Here is a 21390-nt window from a genome sequence, read left to right on the forward strand (position 1 = left end):
TATTAAGAGCATATTTAAGGACATTTGCACCTTACCTTTTATTTTGGAGGATCTTAATGTTGACGTGTCAGAAGAAGAAAAAAACTGTGACGCAAACGGGAATTCCATCCAGTATCACAGAAAGTGACATGAATAAACCTCAGTATGCTGCACATTCAGAGATAAGCTCTCGTCAATTTCGGATTTTGTTCCCGTTTTCGTTTGCCCTGATGGCGACATTAAAATATTGACTCACGTTTTATTTACTGAAATGCCTTTCAAAGTGTGGCAAATGAACATGAACACGCACGTCCTACTTTTTTCTGTGTTCTTAAGCTATAAAAGCAGATAAACAGAGGCAGCTAATTAATGCACGTAAAGGAACACACCTATCGGGCCTAGTAAGGTCGCTGTTAAAACAGCTCCAAAAATGTCAAATAAGGATATTTAACGAGGTGCACTTTTTCTTTAAAATACTCAAGAATTGCAAATCATCATCATCACTTTACACTACAGCAATTTCAACGTCAACAATTTTGTTTAAAATACTCAAGGTAAGATGTGCAACATAGGGACTGATTCATCCGTTAGATCTTCATACCGACAATTAGAAAATACTGCTGTAGTTGTTTATTATTTTAATCAAGGTATTATTCACTATACACAGTGTTCGGTATGTATTTGTAAATTATACAGTGTTTCTGTCAGTTTTACTGCCTAATTTATATGATATGTTGTTTTCATTACTAACTTTATTTACAAACTCAGGTTACAAACTCTACTATTGGACATTTCTAGTTCTTTATGTTACGAAGTAGACAAACTTGTAAAAACTCAGGAAGAGAACACGTAAACAAACTTGTCTACTCAATCAGCGATTGTTTAGACGTGGAGAAGGGGGAAAACTAAATGTGATGTGCTTCAATATTATTTTTACATGTAAAAAGCAGGAAATGTAGTTATGTTTGTAGCGTCCCCTGCTGGAGATTTTTAAGAAGTACATTTGAAAGCAGCAGTTCAAAGCCAAAGTGTAGTTCAAGAGTATTAGGGAAGTTTTGATCCATCCAACCAACCATCCATCCATTTTCTATATCGCTTATCCTCACGAGGGTCGCAGGTATGCTGGAGCCTATCCCAGGCAGTTTAAATTGCGATTATCGGGGTATGTGTTAATGTATGATTATAGTTATGCTTATTACTAAATAATAGTACTTTTTTTCATGTGTTTGAATTTAAAATAAAGTGACATTGACGATATTTGTTTTGTCCAGACTGTGGTTATAAAAGTGATACAAATATGTTCAACGAAAGGTGAACAAGCAGTGTCTGTAATCTCGTCATGTCTTTAAACGCACCATCACATGGAAGCAGGAAGTATACACACTGTCGCTGTGCACCAAGCTAACCAGGCTAATGGTGGATATGCAGTGATGCTAACATGTCATGATAATAAATCCGGGTTGACCGACAATTTACTGTCCTGCGGCCCATCGGAATACGACGTCGCTGACGAAGTCAAAATAGTATTTTGTGTCAAGCAAGGTAACGTATGAACCACAGGCGACCGCGCTTGATGCTAATTATCATATAACCACTTCGGTTTGCTTTTAGCTTAGCACTTGGAGCTAATCCTCAATGCTGCACTGGGAATGGCTGTAAATTAAAAATATTGGGAAAGTGCATTATTTTTGATTGTTTCATAATTGCAGTCAAGTGGAGCACCTCTTATAAAAATCAAAGAAATACACTTATGATTTTCCGAGGAACCTGGTGACATCAGCCGTGTTTATACTTGAGTACCAGTGACGTATTACAAGATAATGTTTGTTACTTATACTAGGAGTGTTTTATTCCCAAAATGAAACAGACACAATGAAACGTTTCTCAGTCTATGCTGGTGGAGCTCTAATTCACATGTGTGTAGCTCCGTCATGCTTAAGGATTATTGATCAACTCCATTGAAAACTTACAGTTTACCCAGGATTTAGCAGAAATGAACATTTTCTGTATTCTTTGTGTTTTATTTTTTGCCCCAGAGAGCAAGTGGCATGCTGGACGTTGGGAAGTGGCCAGTGTTTGCTCTCCTCCCGCCTGAGGAACTGGGGCTCATCCGGCAGGCTTGTGTTTTTGGAAGTGGTGCGAACGAAGCCCTCTATGTCACAGTTAACGACGAGGTAACAATCACTGAGTCAACTCAAGCTGGAAAATGCGGGAAGTCTTGATCCAGGCTGCATGTGCAGGGATAAGCAGATAGGATGGCGCTATCTTTAGCCATATAGGCCTAATTCCAGAGCAAGCACCATTTTTATCCCGGGTGAGGGTAGAGTGAACGCCTCGCCCTTGGTCACTTGTTTGTTTGAACACTCGGTATTGTTTGCACCTGATTGTTGCTTGTGTGATCAAATTACAGCACAATGATCCTATGATGGTCCAGAATGATTGTCTTCAAGGGTATCTCCTGTATAACACAGTACTGTTTTTAAATCCATGCAGGTCTTTGGCCTCGGCACCAACTGCAGCAGCTGTTTAGGCCTGGGAGACCTGCAAAGCACCATTGAGCCACGCAGGATTGATGTCCTCTGTGGGAAGAAAATTGTGTCCCTAAGCTATGGAACTGGACCACATGTGGTTGTCGCTACCTCGGGTAATAAATGATAGAGGTGCATGATAATTATCAGGCTGATAGGAGGGAATTTTGACGTCATACAGATGTATCCGATGACATTATAAATACCTCCAATAACCATTACTGAAAAAAAAACCAATGCTCTAATGAGACGAGATTATCCGCATTGTGCTGGTAAGAAAATCAAGCGCTTCTCCTGTTGTAATTTCTCCTGAGATCACTTGTAAACAAACATTCACTTTAAGAGGAAGGACGTTGTCCCAAATGAGGGGGGGGTTCACATCCTCATTTGTTCCAGTCCTTACTTCCAGATGTGCACAAGCTAAAGGTAAAAAGTCGATATAAAGAAAAAGTTATAGATACCACATCGGTCTTGAGAAACAGAAAGTTATCGTATTGGTTTGTAAAAGAAGATATAGTATAGAAAGTTATCGTATTGGTTTGTAAAAGAAGATATAGTATATCTGTAATAAATGCTAAAAGTATAATCAAGTCAGCCGTAATGTTAACCTTTTCTTCACCTATGCCAAAATGAGCAGGGTGGTCCACAAGTACAGCATGAAGTCCATTTTTGCTCTCCTAAAGGGCTAGCGGCAGTGTTTTGATGTTACCCCGTCACACAGGCTGAACAGTATTAAGCGTCAGAGGTGGCGCAATCGTGCATCGGAACTCTGGTAGCCTTGATGCTGGAATTCAGACAATCAATCAGACAATAGCTACTGGGAACAGGCCGTTTTTCTGTGTGTATATGTGTGCGTTTATGGCTTCAACGCAAATGAGATGTGAGTCTCCAAGAAGCGGTGAATGACATGCATTTTTAGCATTGAAATTGTCATAATTCTCAACGTCTGATGAATATGTATACAGTGATGTACAGTCATGTGATGCTTATTTTTAACAATATATGCTCAAAAAAGGCCAAATTCAACCCAACAATCGTGTCCATGAGGAAGTTGGCTTTTCCTTCCTTCACTTTATTGTAATGTCTTTAATGAAGCGTTTGCTTGGTAGATGGAGAAGTGTACGCATGGGGCCACAATGGCTACAGCCAGCTGGGCAACGGCACCACCATCCATGGGCTGACCCCCGCCCTGGTCTCCACCAACCTCCTCAACAAGAGGGTGACTGAGGTGGCTTGCGGCTCCCATCACACCATCGCCCTCACAACGGAAGGCGAGGTAACGCGGCCTCCTGTCTCATAGCTCCTCTCTGTTATCACGTGTTTGACCTGCGAATGTGTCATCCCGGCGTTGAGGTCTATGCATGGGGCTACAACAACTCAGGTCAAGTGGGATCGGGGTCCACGGCCAACCAGCCGACACCCCGCCGGGTCAGCTTCTGCCTGCAGAACAAAGTGGTGGTCAACATCGCCTGTGGTCAGCTTTGCTCCATGGCTGTGCTGGACACCGGGGAGGTAACAACAATGTGGAGCTCAACACGGTGCTCCTACCTGAAAGCCATCCTGAAGATCTGCTCCTTTCTGTTGCAGATCTACGGTTGGGGCTACAACTGCAACGGCCAGTTGGGCTTGGGCAACACTGGGAACCAGCAGACTCCCTGCAGGATCGCAGCTCTCCAGGGTGTCAGCATAGTCCAGGTATGGCTGTGTGGATTGAATAGGGTCGGCACAGGTTGTTGGCCTCCCTTGTGGCAAAGCAGCTCATTCTTCCCGTGTAATGATGATATGTGGCAGTACAAACCTCCACCCCAGGCCCCACAGTTGTTAACCACATCATAGAAATCTTGCTGCCTCCATCCATGCCCAGGTCGCCTGCGGATACGCGCACACGCTGGCGCTCACAGACGAGGGCTTTGTCTTCGCCTGGGGAGCCAACTCATACGGGCAGTTGGGGACGGGCAACAAGAGCAATGTATCTCTCCCCACCATGATAAGCACCGACAAAGAGAGGTGTGTGTTCCCACTCTGCTTCCTGCTGCCTTCTGCAGCGTGTCCATATCGTCTGTCGTCTCGTGTTCCCGCAGAATCGTGGAAGTGGCGGCGTGTCACACTAGCCACACATCCGCCGCCAAGACACAGAGCGGGCAGGTTCTGATGTGGGGTCAGTGTCGAGGTCAATCCGTCACCAACCCCCACCTCACCCATTTCAGCTGTACTGACGACGTCTTCGCTTGCTTCGCCACGCCGGCCGTCACATGGCATCTCCTCACCGTAGGTAAGCGTGCCATGGGGACAGGGCAGAAATCAACATGCCACACAGGAGGGTGTGGACCACCAGCATTATGGATAATTGGATAGAATAGAGGACTTCCTGATGTGCTTGAATTAAAATACAATATAATGAAAATGCTAACGCATGTCAAAAAAAGAAAGTAATCATCCGCATGGTTCTCTGCACCAATTATGCATTCACTGTACGACCACTAGCACAAGCTTTTTCTGATTCTTATTGAAGACCTTTTATGACAGCTAGTCCTGCTGTGACCCCATGGTTCATTTTGTATATCTATGCATATTTGTATTTTACTCACTTTTCATCTCCCACTACATCCATCAAAATAACACGCGTCACTGTCAATCTCATCTACAAGCTCCGCCCCCTCAACCCACCGCCACAAAAGGATCACAGTTCTGAGGGAGACACTGACGTACAACAGAATATGCAAACTCTCGACTCCATCACAGTGATGTCAGAAGGTCATTTTATCACAGCACTGTTTGTAGCGTGTGGACAGGCTCCTTTCTGTGACATTGCCACGAGTTCCTGGAAGCATTAGAATAAACAGGAAAGTCTGTTTCCTGCTCATTCCTTCTGACTGAAGTCACACGCAAGATGCACAAACACGTATGTTATTGTTGCTATTCCTTGTGCTATGACTGTTCCCAGGGTTTTACAAGCCTACAGGGCTTAAAGTATTCCCGATGTCCGGCGTTTAACGATTATTCAGGAAAAAAAAACACTTGGCAACAACAAATCAGAACCTTGTTTGCATGTGTTTACTTCTGCAGCAAATCAATCATTAACACTTTAACTACCAAAGACCTATTTGGATTTCAACCCCACCGCCTGCTCCCATAGACCGATTATACGTCGTTTGCGTTTTTTTGTGTGAAAGGCACAAGAGGTGATGATGCACCTCCACAATAAAAGAGCACGTTTGGTGCACCTTTAAGCTGAACAAACGGCCACAAGGTGGCAGAAGTGCATTGTATAAGACAGGGGTGCTCACACTTTTTCAGCATGTGAGCTACTTTTAAAATGACCGAGTCAAAATGATCTACCCACTACAAAAATGCAAAACATCTATTTATTTTCAAATGTATTGAGGACTATTTGTACGTACAATGTATGTTGATGTACCTTACATAACCAAATGAGCCAATATTGCAAAACACACATAATTAACTATTAACATTTTTTGTAATTACCTGAGTTTACTTTGATGACTTGCACTGAATTGAATCAGCCAGGGATGCATAGTCCGGACAGTAGCTGCTGATAGCCAGGTTAGCCAGGTTAGCCAGGCAAACGCACTTCGAAAAAGACATTGTGAAAAAAAAAGTCCACCTCCCATTCCGTATGGAAGTGATATGTTTTTGCCTTTTTACTTGGTCCAGCTACTTCACTCATTTTAGTGACCATAAACTTTAGCGAGGGCTTAAAATCTGACGCTATTCGCCGACTAGCTTAGCACTTTGCATCGTTGTTTACGCATGAGCGGTGACCTAAAGGTCAAAATTCAGTTGTCATCTGATTGGTTGTCCTGTATGTCAATCAAGTAACGGGGATGGATGATAGGCTGACATGGTAAGTTCTGCTGCACTTAGAGACGTTGTTTGATTTGATTGGTCACCCGAAGGGCAACATTCAGTTGTCATCTGAATGGCTGCCCTGTATATCAATCAAGTGACGGCATTGATGCTAGGATGATATTTTTTTTAATGTCACGCCGCGATCGACCAGTACCACCTCCGCGATCGACCGGTAGATCGCGATCGACTTAATGAGCACCCCTGGTATAAGACATCTGTGCCTTGTCAAAGAGGCTATGCAGCAACCAGGAAGTGAAAAGACTTAAGGCAGAAATTTTAAGGCATGCATACGCGCAATAGTTTGCACTTGCACAGTTGAGTTGCAAATGTGTAAATGGTTGATAGTTATATTTAAATTAAAAAAAACCACCAGAACACCAAAAGCTAGAAACTTTTTTTCTGATGGAAGATGAGAGGCTAATCTTTCTTTTGGTATGTACCATGTCGACACAGACCAAGAACACCATGTTCTGCATGCCTTGAAAAAAATCTTTCAAAATCATCCAAAATGGACTGAATGAGTCATGTCATGTCGTTTATTTTTACAGCCCTTAATCACAAAGGAGCCTCAAAGGGCTTCACAAGCAGGCAACAATAGGCAACAAATGGGGACCTATGATGCTTTTTCCTCTTTTCTGACCTTGAATCTTGTATTCTGGTGTCAAACCATGCCACAGTATCAGATCATGAGGCCTGGAAGTCAGTCCCGAAAGAAGTTTAGGATGTCTTTGAACGCTCGGTGTCAGTTTTTTCTAACACACTTCCTGATATGGGTGTTCCTGAGTACAAGCTGTACAAGTTGTTAGCTGTACAAGCTGTGTGGGCCCAATCACAGTGGAGTGGGTGTTTTAGAAATCCAGCTGGAATAGGTGCAGATTGTGGAAGATCTAGAAAGCTTTCTACACAGGGTGTGGTGTGTAGCTGCTCCATAGGAGTCCACAACTCGATACAAAAGGCCCAAATTAGGCACCATAGGCCGTCTTTAACAGCACGTTATGTAGTACACGCTGGTGTTTTGCAGGTTAGTTCACAGCAAATGGTGCAGCAGAATGAGCAGAGCTACATGCTGCTTGCTAAAGCCGTATTATGACCAAAAAAGCAGGAAGCGCCACATCCACTCACCAAGAAAAGTTAATAAAGGTCTTAAGGAGGACTGGATGGAAACAGAAGAACAAGAGTAGACTCCGCCTGAGCTTTTTCTTTTTCTTTTTCAAATGGGAAAGGGCTGCTCTGAGACAGTTTTGTGCGAGTGAGAAGTGTGACTAAATGAGCAGCTTAACCGTGCGTTTAGGGAACCAACCATGTCATATCCATGCAACGTTCAAAAAACGGAACAAAACTTTCCATTGCAGCCAAGAGGCAACCAACAGATGGTCAAAACCAAACAAAACAAATTCTGCATCAAAAGTGCTAAGTTTTCGGAACCAAAGGTAGCTCATTGAGATGTGGTACTGGGGCATGCTTTTATTTTGATGGCCAGACTTAATGACCAAATACAGGAAGTGTACATTTCCAGAATTAAATAAATCGTGGCAGGACAGACTACCGCAAAACAGGGAAATCAAAGTATGGACCATTAGCAAAGTCAGTGGTAAAATGAAATGATCAACTTGCTACAAGATGGAGAGAATGAGTTAGATTACAGTTAGGTGGCCTTGCTGACCTTTTGAAGCCACTCATATGCAAAATAGCACAGAATGGCAGTTGGACGACCTTCCCTTCTCAGGTTTTGGACACGTGTGATGCACGTCTGATGGTGCTGACAGCGGGAAAAAGTTCAGAATCAGGATTTTCTTTTTTTTTTTACTTGAAGCCCTGAAGCTATAATTAAGCCCTTGATGAAAAAATATTGTCATTAATGCTGTTTTCCTTTCTGCTGCAGATAACGATGATTACCTGACAGTGGCCCAGTCTTTGAAGAAAGAGTTTGACAGCCCTGAAATCTCTGACCTGAAGTTCTTAGTGGACGGAAAGTGTATCCATGTCCACAAAGCCTTGCTAAAAATAAGGTACACAACATCAACGTGTGTGGACACTCCGCTACGTCAGACGGGGTTGGACAAAAGCACTCCAAGGCATGCTCGGATGAACGAAAATGAAAGGACGGAGGCCACTATGTACTTGGAAAAGGATAAAAAGCGATCAATATATCTGCTAAGCTATGTGAACAAAGCATCCACACCTTTGCATTGAAGGTGATAAAGGACATTAGTGTGACAACTAATAACATTTGCCGTTCACTGCTTGGTTTCTATTGGCCGCAGCATATTGCAGAAATAAAATGAGGAAAAAATTAACAAACAGGCACAATATGAACAGAACAAGCTCAATACTGCTAACTAATATAACACAAAGTATTGTCTTAAAAAATATCCATATATGTGTATTTTAGAACGGTAACTAAGTCATGGAATGTTTTAGTGTAAATGGTGGGAAAAAGTTTGGACACCTCTGATTTAAGAGTTGCATGTTTGCTATTTAAAGTGAAGCAAGTCGTTTCCCAGCATGCAGCGCTGTGCAGGGCAGCGATGGAGAAAGGCGCTCTGCGTGAGGGCCTTTCCTGTTGGTGTCAAAGGAGGAAGCGAAGACAGACATATTGTTTCCACTTTTGTCTTTTTATAACCGGGCTCTTGACACCGATGCATGTGCATTCCGCCGCCTAGCTCGTTTGCGCCGTCAGTCGGAAGGAGCCAGACTGTCTACAGTGGGGGTGGCGACCTCACGCACGGATACGCAGTGCTTCCAGAATAGCTGCAGTGCCTTACTTCCATGTCAGGAAAGCACAGTATTCCTAAAGGGGGGAAGTATGGATGTACTGTTTACTGCTGCCAAACCAGTGTCCATCATTACCTGTCATCAAACACGTGTCAAACGCCTTGTCCCACTTGCAATGAATGCAGGAGTCTATCATTTGAATCGTACTTAAATTCTAGCAGTCTAGTATCACTACAGTATTTGAGCCCCCTGCCAAACAGCATATGAATGTTTTATAGAACAGCCAGCGTAGACGTTATCGTTGGTGACGGGGTTTGTGCACACCTGGGCAGGGATGTTGGCCCACCCCTCCCCGCAGGCCTGTGGTTTTCAGGTTCCGAGGCTCTTGTCTGGCTATCCGAATTTGGAATGGAAGCATCACTTTTCCTGGGAAAAAGAGGTGTTGCTCCATCGTTCCATCTTTCCCTCAAATTCATGGAGCTGATGTTGCCACCACCATGCTTGACGGTGGGATTGGTGTTCTTTAGGTTGTCTTCCGGGCCTACTCCTAATCGTCCAGGTGCTCGGCCAGGCCTTTATAGTTTCCTTTTTGAGCACGGACATGCATTGCAGGATTTCAATGCATCACATGCTCTGGGAGTACAGGATTGCTGGCATTTCTGGAGGTCCAACCCCAGGTGGAGCAGTTCAAGGATCTCAGGGAAGGTTGGATTGTGAGGTGGAGGGGTGGATCCGGCATAGCGTCTGCAGTAATGCGGTCGCTGTATGGGGTAGAGAGCTGAGCCAGAAGGCAAAGTTCTCAGTTTACAGTCCCTGGTGAGGTGTTCCAGGCATGGATCAGGGACACCCCACTCTGGCAGACCCAGACCACAGGAAGGTTGATTTTGTAGATTTTTCTTAGAGAATCCACCCAAGAATGTACGTTTGATTGAGTTTATACATCGTTGCATTCTTTCTAAGCGGTAGACCTTCAACAGTAGCATGGGGTCAAATACTTAATTCTCCTACCGTACCTGATCATGTATGTTCAACCATTTCTGTGGTAACCATGGAAGGTATAATGCATCCATTTTCTATGATTCCTCTCTAGATGTGAACATTTTCGTGTGCTGCTAAACGAAACAGACGAGGACACTATCGAAATCCACCAGTTCCCCTTCCTGGTCTACCGAGCCTTTCTGGAGTACCTCTACACCGACTCCATAAACCTGCCACCAGAAGACGCTATTGGTAAGAACTCCAAAGTGCCTTCCGTCACACTCCCAACATGGAGAACACTGTCCCTCAAAGACGGTGTGGTTCTGGTGCTGCTTAGGCCTGCTGGACCTGGCCACCTTCTACCGGGAGAGCAGGCTGAAGAGGCTGTGCCAGGAGACCATCAAGAGGGGAATCTCAGAAGACAACGCCATCACTCTGCTCTCGGCCGCCGTCAAGTACGAGGCCCGGGTAAGCCCGATCACGCCGAAACCCTCTTGGTGACATTCACCAAGCCTATCCCAGCTGTCTTCGGTTCGGGCGAGAGGCGTGGTATACCCTGGACTGGTGGCCAGCCAATCACAGGGCACATATAGACAAACAACCATTCACACTCACATTCATGCCTATGGACAATTTGGAGTGGCCAATTAACCTAGCATGTTTTTGGAATGTGGGAGGAAACTGGAGTACCCGGAGAAAACTCACGCATGCACGGGGAGAACATGCAAATTCCACACAGAGATGGCCGAGGGTGGAATTGAACTCAGGTCTTCTAGCTGTGTGGCCTGTGCGCTAACCACTTGTCTGCCATTTTCTCAAAAGTGACGATCGACGAACCTAGCTACTTTCTGGCGTGGTTGGAGAGTTTTCTGGTATTCAGTCACTGCTCCTTGATCTTGCGTCTTCCACCCGAGTATCGCCCGGCTAAAGACGCTCGACACGCTCTGTAATACCACAGGAGTCAGCTGACCCAACAGCCTCTTCATTTTCAGGACCTGGAGGACTTCTGCTTCAAGTTCTGCGTCAACCACCTGACATCGGTCACGCAGACCCTGGCCTTCGCCGACATGGACCACGACCTGCTCAAGAACTTTATCAGTAAAGCCAGCCGACACGGGGCCTTCAGAAACTGACTGCTTACGTCTTCAGCGGAGAGAGAGACACGGCAAAGTAAAGCGAGGACGGTCGCCTCTCAAGAGCCTTGACAGACCACAGAGACGGGCGTGAGCAAGTTGAAGGTCCCTGAGGTGAGCCTTCCTTTTTGGACAACACTAACAGCCACCTTTCCACCAAGCACTTCAGTTCCAGTCAGGCCGAGGTGGGGGGGCAGCTGAAGGCGTACTTGGGCTTAGCGACTGTGGCGCCAGGTGGAAAGGTGTTGTCTCCCTAAAACAGGCTGTTTGTTGTGAATGCAAACACAGATGTTTACTAAAATGCTTTTTATTTTCACATGTATGTCCAAAACCCAGGGGTGTCCAAACATTTTCCCGGTGGGGGGCCACATAGTGAGAAATGAGGGGATGCTATTTGATGGATTTCAAAAATGCGTCCAATAATTGACTGGAATCCATCACATGTAGGCCATTGATTGCCACGCAGTCTGAAAGGCAGCAGCAAGAAGCGGAGCTTATACGTGTTCAAGCAACGCGTATAGCGGAGATACGCCCAGATGTTATTTACACTATATTTCATCTCAGCTTTGTCATAGAGCTGAAAGGATGCTAAAACAAGGTGATTTTGGCCCATAATGTTACCAGGTTGCGCCTTTCTCCTCCTTCCGTTCCAGCTTGGGATATTTGTTCATATTTTGACTTTATTCTGGGAAAATGACAGCTCTGCTCTTTTGCTTGGCTCAGCTTCCCTCCTGGCAACTAGGACCTCCTTTGCCATGATTATGCTGTCATGTGATACAGCAGAATGTATTATGTCATATAAATGACTTATGACTTTACCATGCTACTTTAACTAGTTGAACTTTCCTTTTGTATTGTTAGGACTTTATTCCCATAATATTTACATTTAGTTTCTGTAATACTATAACTTTTTCCCCAACCTAATTTTGCACAAATTGCATCTTCATTGTTTGTTTGGTGTGTCTTATTTTATTTTTCTATATACAGTATATTTCCACTCCATCTTGCTAAAAGGACATTTATTTTATTTGGACATGACTATTTATTGTAATGTCACCTGCGACCCTACTGTGGATAAGCGGCATAGAAAATGGATGAATATTTATTGTAATGTCATATACAGTTTTCCATCTTTGTTGTTTTTTTTAGTTGGCTTGTTAAATGACATTTTTAGAATGTGTCCCGGCCGCATTTGTCCCCCAGGCCACAGTTTGGACACCCCAACCTAACATCTCACAGAATTCACAACCACATCACTCAGCTTGATGGTGTTTTTGAAAAGCCTGCTGCATGGTGCGCTAGATCTTGGTGGAAGTCCGCGTGTCCACATAAAGGAGCGGCCACGCCATTTTTCCACCTTCTGCTTCCCTGTGCCACAGCTGTTTAGGAATAGTAGCAACACGGCCATAGGGACAAAGACTCTGAAATAAAGGAAAATATTCCAAGACTAAAGTCTCTCTTTGATTTGCTGCTGCTGCTTTTTATTTTCTAAATATTTCAACATTGACGTATTTTCTTTTTCTTGGAATGTTACAGCTTATTGCCACTTGATGATCATCATTTCACTTTTTTCACAACCGTAATTGCAACTTGGAAATTACATATTTTTTCCAGAATATTTCAATGTTATTTGTAATTCAATTCACATTTATGTTTTTGTCTTTTTTTTTTCAGAATTTTTGTGACTTTATTTTTTTACCCCTTTTTGCTGTGTTTCTTCTGTTGTTTGGTTGTCAAATTCAGACTTTAGCCTCACTATTTTTCCTGTAAAATATATAAATATATTTTAAATGTTCATTTATATTGTTTTTCTTGAAATGTTATGACTTAATTCCCATCCAATTTGCCAGCCAACCCAATTTACTTTATTTATAAACACATTGTATAAAGACTAGTAAAACAATAAAGATTAAAAAGTCAAAGTACAAATCAATACTATAAAAGCTAGTCAATAAAATACTGTACAACAATAATCATATGAATATGAATATGAATAAATGACAAAAAAAACTTTTGGCAGGTTTTTGACTACCTACTTTTCCCACACATTCACCTTTATTTTTTATTTATTTTATTTTTTAATTGAAACTTCAAATAAATTTTTTTCCTAAATATTTCACCATTATTTTTTCATTCATTATTGCATTTTTAACTGAATTACATGGTTTTTGTCATATTTTTCTTTTTTTTTCAATTTTTTCATCCAATATTGTGATTTAATTCTCTTAATATTTAAACTTTTTTCTCTTCAAATTACTGCAGGTTATTTTCTTGTTAAATAGTATTTTGAGAAGGTGCCGTGGGCCGCAAATGGTCCCCAGGCCGCGCTCTGGAGAGCCACGCTGTGTGTGTTTTGCCACTCCTGACAATAACAAACGTCTCCACCTTATCTTGGGCCGAGCGAGCGGGGCAAAGTGCCTTTGCCTCGTCAGACGTTTTATGTGCTGTTGACGCTGGAGGTCTGTTTCGTTTCTGCCTCCCTGGCCGCACGCCGCCTTCTCTAGCGACCATTGTGCACAGTCAGCTTCACGCTGCCGCCGGAGTAGCTTCAAGTGTTTGCTTCATCACAGCCTGTTTGAATAGGGTGCCGGTCAGCACGGAAATCAAGAGGCAACAAAAGCTGTGTGTGTGTGTGTGTGTGTGTGTCTTTTGCCACACATTCCGACTTGACAGCAGCCAGAAAACAAGATCAGCAAATATGCACGTTGAAAGAAACCAGCAACCAGCAGAGTAGTGCTTGCATTATGAGCAGGCTGACCTCCACCAAGGCTCAGCATCCCTTGGTGACTCCAAATTGTCCATAGGCATGAATGTGAGTGTGAATAGTTGTTTGTCTATATGTGCCCTGTGATTGGCCGGCCACCAGTCCAGGGTGTACCCCGATTCGCAAAAATCGGCTGGCACCCTAAAAAGGATAAGTGGCATAGAAAAAGAAAAGATGGATACTATATTGGGTTAAAGTTCCTATAGGGGTGTTATTTCATGTCTAGGGGGCTCTAATCATTCAAAATCCATGTATTACCAGCAGTAAAGGAGGGATTACTGCAATGGCAGAATACAGCCTACACATTTCAGTGTAAAGACAATAATGAACCATGAAATAGTTTGAACAACTGCAGGATATTAGGTTGTTGAATATATGTAAGGGGGGGGGGGCACTTGAGTTCCGGGATTGCAACATGATGCTCCTGAGGCTAGTACTTGCATGATGTTAGCCAACATGACACTTAACATCTTTCATTCTTGAAGGCCTCGGCCTTGGAGGGGGGGCATGCTTCCTGGCATTGTGGGACATTTAACAGTCTACGTGTTTTTGTTCTCTAACCTCCACATGTTTGCATGTCAGGCTCTGAATGGAATGGAAAGACAATAGTCAGGCTCGGTGGTGTCTATTTTCTGGAAGCTTTGGGCTGGTGTTTATTTTGTCGCCGGCCATAAAACACCCCGCATCTCTTTGAATGTCGCTGGAGATTTGGTGGGCTATTGTTTTGCAGCGTTGTGAAGTCCATCGGGTGTGGTGGCCGTGTCACCGGGCCCTCTTCCAAGACGGTCCAATATTGTAAAACCCCGACCTCCAACACAAAAGCAAAGTTGTTCCCATGTTGGAACCATTTTACTAGAAAAGATGAACAGGAGAAATAGATGATATTCCAATGGAATAGAGAATATGTAATAGTACAGGTAATATGTATGTACTGTAGCATATTCACGACAGTTCCAGTAGAATATCCTCACCATGCCTTGCAAATCGACTCATCGTTGTAGCCGACTGAAGAACGTTGGACTGCAAAAATGAAGAACGAGGACTGCGGATCGAACCAGCAACCATTAGCGGCCCAATCTACCAATTGAGCTGTTAGAATACGCGGAATGTTACATTAATAAACACGCTTGGAAAAAAGCATTGAAATGTAAAAATGGACGACTGAGGATGGAACCAGCAACCATTGACTTTGCCTATTATCTAAAAACGGGGGATTTGGAATGTAAACATGCATAGTGAACCAGCAACCACTCTACCCCCTGAGCCATGTCCTGCTGTAAAGGGATTAAAAATGTTATCCAACAAACCATTATCCACCAATAGGGGGCGCCAAATAAGCTTCCAATTCATTTTCTGCCGCTTTTCCTCACAAGGGTTGCTGGTGCCTATCCCAGCTGTCTTGGGGCGAGAGGCGGGGTACACCATGGACTGGTCGCCAGCCAATCACAGGGCACATATAGACAAACAACCATTCACACTCACATTCATACCTATGGACTATTTTGAGTCGCCAATTAACCTAGCATGTTTTTGGAATGTGGGAGGAAACCGGAATACCCGGAGAAAACCCATGGGGAGAACATGCAAACTCCACACAGAGATAGCCGCGGGTGGAATTGAACCCGGGTCTCCTAGCTGTGAGGTCTGCACGCTACCCACTCTCCCACCGTGCAGCCCCACCATTCATTTTCAATGGGACAATTACCACAGAAAAAAATAAATGTGGGAATTTTTTGAGTTTGTGACCGGAAAATGATGAGTAATAAGAGTAGAGGAAAAGTAGAGGAATACGTGGTGTATAATGACTAGAACAATAACCAGTCAATAAATACTACATATATCTGAATATGTACTTCATAAATATTTATCCAAAGAGATCTTTCCAAGCTCTCCTGGGGGAAACATCCCAGCTTGTGGGCATCCCAAATGACAAAGCAAGGAAGTCTTTCAAGTCCAGAAGTCCACATTCCTGGTGTCCAGCGTGTTTGTGAAAGTGTCGGCCGGGAAGGCCGGCCAGTGCAAGCGTGAAAGGAAGAACATCCAAACAGCCCACTTCATTAGCGTGGTTGCGTGGACATCATGGCCGGGTCTTCTCACTGGGGGCCCATATTGTACACTCACTTTGTTGTCAATCATGTTTATTTTTACTTTTTCTGATTTTTTTTTTTTACACTTTTATTAAAGTTTTTTTGGGGGGGGGGCGTAGCAGACATTTTGTGCTTTCTTGTGATTTTAAAGCAAATGAGGATTTCAGCAGTTTTTTGGGAAACCAAGTAGTGCACGTGCAGCATTGTTTGTCCTGATTCCTCCTTTTAGCAGACAAAGGAGGGGGAGGGGTGGGAGGCGGGCAAGGAGGTGGAGCCAGCCTTGCTGCTCCGAGTCAAAGTACACACGTGTGTGTGTGAGCGTGTGTGTGATACCGGCACAAAGGAGAAGTGGCAGAAGTGGCAGCTCATGTCTGTGAGTGCTTCCTCCAGAGAGACGTAGACGGTGAGGGAAAGGAAGCCGACCCCGAGGACCAAATCGGATAGAAGGGAGGAGGACGACTCGGGATCTGTGTGTGGATAATGCCAGGCCTCCCTGTCTGGAGGCCATCTCTCTGTGGCTCCGACCTAGCAGTGTAGAGGCACGGCAGGGGCGGGGGAGGGGGGCGGCCCATGAGGGAGCTCCTCACCATGAGGTGACTCACGCTTTGGGAGGATACCAGAAGTGGGAATCATGTGAGACACAGCCAGATCCAATCCTCCTGAATCCTCGGCAGAGTGCCGCCTGGACCCCCGACCCCCTCCCCATCCTGCTCCTCTTTTGTCTCCCGCAATGTCCAACAGCAGCCTCCTGCCTGAAATCTTCACCCTGCCAGGGGGCAGGAACATCTCCTCCAGCAACTCGACCTGCAGCAAGAACGATGGCTTCAAGTACCCGCTGTACAGCACCGTCTTCAGCATCGTCTTCGTGGTGGGCCTCATCACCAACGCGGTGGCCATCTACATCTTCACCTGTTCCCTCAAGCTGAGGAACGAAACCACCACCTACATGATAAACCTGGTGGTGTCCGACCTGCTCTTCGTCTTCACGTTGCCCCTGCGGGTCTTCTACTTCATCAACCAGAGCTGGCCCTTTGGCAGCGTTCTGTGCAAGGTGTCCGTCTCGCTCTTCTACACCAACATGTACGGGAGCATCCTCTTCCTCACCTGCATCAGCGTGGACCGCTTCCTGGCCATCGTGCACCCGTTCCGCTCCAGGACGCTGCGGACCAAGCGTAAGGCCAAGATGGTGTGCACGGCCGTGTGGGTGCTGGTGCTGTCCGGCAGCCTGCCCACGGGCTTCCTGTTGGACACCACCTCGCACGACAGGAACCGCGCCAACGCCACCTTCTGCTTTGAGAACTTCTCCTCCAGCCAGTGGAAGGCCCATCTGTCCAAAGTGGTCATCTTCATCGAGACGGTGGGCTTCATCATCCCGCTGCTCCTCAACGTGTGCTGCTCCGTCATGGTGCTGCAGACGCTACGGCGCCCCCACAAGGTGAGCCGCGGCGGCAAACTCAACAAGACCAAGATCCTTCGCATGATCGTCGTGCACCTGTCCATCTTCTGCTTCTGCTTCATCCCCTACAACCTCAACCTGGTCTTCTACTCCCTGGTGCGCACCAAGACGCTGAAGGGCTGCTTTGTGGAGTCGGTGGTGCGCACCATCTACCCCATCGCGCTCTGCATCGCCGTCTCCAACTGCTGCTTTGACCCCATCGTGTACTACTTCACCTCGGAGACCATCCAGAACTCCATCAAGAGGAAGTCTCAGTTGGGTCGCCCGTACGACACCAAGTTCTCTGAGGCCCTGCGCTCCGAGTCCGGCTCCGACATGCCGTGCAGCCTGGGGAATCTCAAAGCCAAAGTTCTTCGCAACGAGTCTTCGGTGTGAGCGCTTGCGTGGATGGCAAAATACCACCTCCGTCTCGGGAACCGCGTGGAACTCCCGCTTTGGATTTAGGAGGCCTGTGGCGCCGGTCCCTCTGGGTGACGTACCGTCATTGCGCCAGGAGCCCGGGAGGGAACGCCCTCGCTGAACTGCGGTGGCATGTTTGTGTACATATCTGTGGTGAGTCACGGTGCTAGCTTTAGCGGTTCTTCAATGAACATGGAGGAGCGTGACGTCTCTTTGCTCGCTTCCACTTTGAGGCGAGTCCCTGCACTGATTGTTGTGTGTCAAATAAAGCCATTGCACCACACATTGGCCGCCAGACTTTGTTTGACGGGCGTTGGGCAACAACACTCGGTTCTGTAGCGCAAGCTAGACCTCGGTAGGGAAGTGGAGCGTCTGACTCTCGCCCGGGGCGTGTCAACTTCCTGTGTGGCAAGAAGGGGAAGGCTTGTGTAAACTTTGAGAGAAAATACTGTATTTATATACGTTATACAACGGCTGGCCAAAGTGCAGCCTGCGCCATATTCTACAAATACAACTTAACCAGGAGCAGTCATTTTACAATACTAGTCATAAACGTCATAATTTTACAAGAATGTTGTAAAGTCACCATCATTTTAGTATCATAAAGTTAAAAGAACCAAACATGTTTTAAAGTGGTATACTGTATTCCGTATAGAGAGTACATACATATACTGTACATATATACAGTATACCTTCTTAGTGTTGCTTCACCCAACCCATCAAAATGGCAAAGTTTCACCAGGTGAAAAAGTTAGGACACCACCTCATTTTAGGTTGCTGGTTCGATCCCCTGCCAATGCCACATGCCCCGTGTGTCTTTGGCCAGTGAGTGAGGTAAAGGTTGGATGGTGAATGCAAGTGCGGTCTGTGGATGTGATGTCAACAGAAGAGGTCAAAGACGCCACACAGGACCGTTGTTGTGAAAACACACTCGACTGTTTGTGTCGACAAGTGGAGATGTTTAGGTCCTGTCCTTGGTATTCTTGCCTTATTCGGTGATGACCAATTAAAAACTGGATCAGTACTTTCAATGGCCGTATCAATGGCACCGAAACCCCTTTTGGGAGGGAAATCCAGATTTTTTGCCCAAAAATACATTTACTTGTCTTTTTTTTCATTCCACCCAAATTTTTTTTTTTCAAAAAACATATATAATTCAGCCTTAAAAATAAGATTATTTAAAGTTGAAATATTCCAGAAAAAATACTTTATTTTCTAATTTGTCACATTAGAAGGAAAAGAAAAAATAAAGTGGCAGTTTTTGGAAAATTAGGTTACAAAAAAGTTAAACGATGAGAATTAATTTTACAGGAAAAATGCTATCAAAATAATAAATACAAAATAATAAATACAAATAATAAACACAATAACACCTTAAAATATTTAAAATGCAAAAATTAGAAGTATTTTCAAAGAATAAATATAAAACAGGAAATGAGAAAACGGTGGACAGCTCTGGAAGAAAACGGGCTTTGCTACACGTCTTAAAAATGAGCTCAGTCAGCTGCAGACAATATTTTTCCTTCAGTGCATACAGTATGTTCAGCTAGCATGATGTCCAGATGTAATGTTAGCACTTGGCTTCTATGTCAGACTTATACGACCTCAAGTGGGTTTTGGCGTGAGAGTGTGGGTCTGTTTGTTTGCTCTCCAAATTGTGTGGCTTTTTGTCAGCGACTGTGTTAAACATGTGAGGGTAATGTTAGCGCTTCAGTGCACGTACGTACAGTAGCTAATGTATGGGCCAACCTTTGAAATTCAAAACTGTCATTTTGAAGTGAGAATATTCTGGGAAACAAAGAAAAGCACATTTTTGGAAGCTGGAGCTCACATGACAACAGTTGAGACGGGGGCTGAGGATAATGGATAATGACCCCCCCAACCCCCATACACTGTGAAGGATAATAGGAGAGGAAATGTCTGTTATTAGGCTGATACGGGCACGCCCACTACGATACCAGCACTGTGACCACTCCATCTATGTCATTGACTCTCCCAGCTATTATTATCACGCTGTAAAAAGTTATTTTCCTCTACCGAGGGAGGGGTTGGGGATTATCTGTAAAAGCAAGGCAGCCTTTTTCCCCTCCCTGAGAGGGCCAATGAAAAGACGCAAAGCAAGCAGGCAGAACAAGACGCTGGTGCTCAGTCGGAAATCACAGACAACACCGAGCTAATCATGTACCCCCCCACCACCTCCCCCCATGTAAACAAGTCCTACCAGCCAGATAGCATCTTCACAGGAAAGCATCCCAGCCCTCGTTGGACATACCAACAGTCCTAAATGAAATGTTGTTGCATTGGAACTTTAGGAAACATCTTTCAATTCCACTCAGGCACTCTACCGTATTTCATTCCACTCCATGGGTGTCCAAATGCTCTTCCACCAAGAGAAAGTGTCACAGTTTGTAAAACGGGATGTATATTTCAAGAAAAAAGTGCATCTCAGCTTTACCATATACTGTAGGTCAGAGATTCATAACCACACTTCAGATATGAACCACAGATTCATAACCACTAGTGTCACCTAGAGGTCAGCAAAAAAACTTTTAATTTTGCACCCCTGGGCCTCCAGGGCCACATACTGTTAACACACTACATATATACGGGACTGTTACATATATACGTGCTGTTGATTCAGGGTGTGAATCTCGATGTATTGCCATACTTTAACGATACATGGAATTTTCTGGCGATAGAATGCCATACGATTGACCCTCTTCACCATGCGTTGCCATACGATCCGATATGATATGGTGCAATTTCTTGCGATATGATGCAATTCAACATGATGCAAATAAGCAAAGGGAAAAAAATTAATTCAGTATGGTCCTACAAAAAGGATTTGGCTTTATTCCTTATTTCCTTTTTTACTTTTTCACCACTTCTTGATCATTCTTTTTGCCATCTTAAAACAGCAACAACTTTTCAAAAACAACTTTCATCACAATTTCACATGGCTATGCAATTACAATAGCAGTGGTTCAGTGGTGGCGTGAAACAATGAAACAATAATTACTGCTGTAAAAAATACAGTACAGCAACAACAAAGTTTAAGTGACACTTTCAACAGTGGAATCAATGTTTGTTTATATTCCTGTGTGCAAAACATACTGCTAATATGAATTAGCACTAGCAGCTAGGCTAATACAGTAGTGCAGGAAGTGTAACACAACTTATACCCTTTTTAAATTGTTTCCAAATTCAGGAAGAAGCCAACTGAGGGGAGGGGGGGGCACTTGTTGCAGGGACGGACAAATAGCTCCTGGACAATTTGGAAAGCAGCTGAAGATCCACTGACCTGATTTGCTTGGTTCTTCCCCGACGGGAAGGCGGCGGTAGACTTGTGGTGTCCCCTTTTTAAGTGGGTCTGGTTTTAACGGCTTCTTAACGCGGCATTCTTTTCAAGTGACGGACGTTTTGTCGAGATTTCCGTCGTTATTTGAGAATCCGTAGTGTTTCCAAACATACCATTTAAACG

General features: G+C 44.5%; 2 protein-coding genes across 2 annotated transcripts; both read left to right on the top strand.

The window, feature by feature from the left end:
* Positions 1-1317: 1317 nt before the first annotated feature.
* On the top strand, positions 1318-13162 carry rcbtb2 (regulator of chromosome condensation (RCC1) and BTB (POZ) domain containing protein 2). Its single transcript, XM_058079100.2, has 12 exons — positions 1318-1521; positions 2016-2153; positions 2473-2623; positions 3617-3783; positions 3861-4019; positions 4095-4202; positions 4372-4514; positions 4589-4779; positions 8260-8386; positions 10183-10322; positions 10408-10538; positions 11063-13162. Exons 2-12 carry the CDS (start codon positions 2028-2030, stop codon positions 11201-11203), a joined length of 1584 nt encoding a protein of 527 aa, XP_057935083.2. The 5' UTR covers positions 1318-1521; positions 2016-2027; the 3' UTR covers positions 11204-13162.
* Positions 13163-16392: 3230 nt separating this feature from the next.
* Positions 16393-18215, top strand: LOC131134160 (lysophosphatidic acid receptor 6). Its single transcript, XM_058079105.2, has one exon. It carries the CDS (start codon positions 16785-16787, stop codon positions 17883-17885), a length of 1101 nt encoding a protein of 366 aa, XP_057935088.2. The 5' UTR covers positions 16393-16784; the 3' UTR covers positions 17886-18215.
* Positions 18216-21390: the final 3175 nt, after the last annotated feature.

This window comes from Doryrhamphus excisus, linkage group LG8 (assembly GCF_037039965.1).
Source record: "Doryrhamphus excisus strain RoL-2023G ecotype Guam linkage group LG8, RoL_Dexc_Guam_v1.1, whole genome shotgun sequence".
Classification (NCBI taxonomy): Eukaryota; Metazoa; Chordata; class Actinopteri; order Syngnathiformes; family Syngnathidae; genus Doryrhamphus; species Doryrhamphus excisus.

Bases quoted from the DNA above. Each gene is read 5' to 3' on its own strand.
- rcbtb2 (XM_058079100.2), top strand. From the start codon at position 2,028: ATGCTGGACGTTGGGAAGTGGCCAGTGTTTGCTCTCCTCCCGCCTGAG. The intron at 3,784-3,860 runs GTAACGCGGCCT...CCCGGCGTTGAG, and splicing joins CCCTCACAACGGAAGGCGAG to GTCTATGCATGGGGCTACAA. The intron at 4,020-4,094 runs GTAACAACAATG...TTTCTGTTGCAG, and splicing joins CTGTGCTGGACACCGGGGAG to ATCTACGGTTGGGGCTACAA.
- LOC131134160 (XM_058079105.2), top strand. From the start codon at position 16,785: ATGTCCAACAGCAGCCTCCTGCCTGAAATCTTCACCCTGCCAGGGGGC.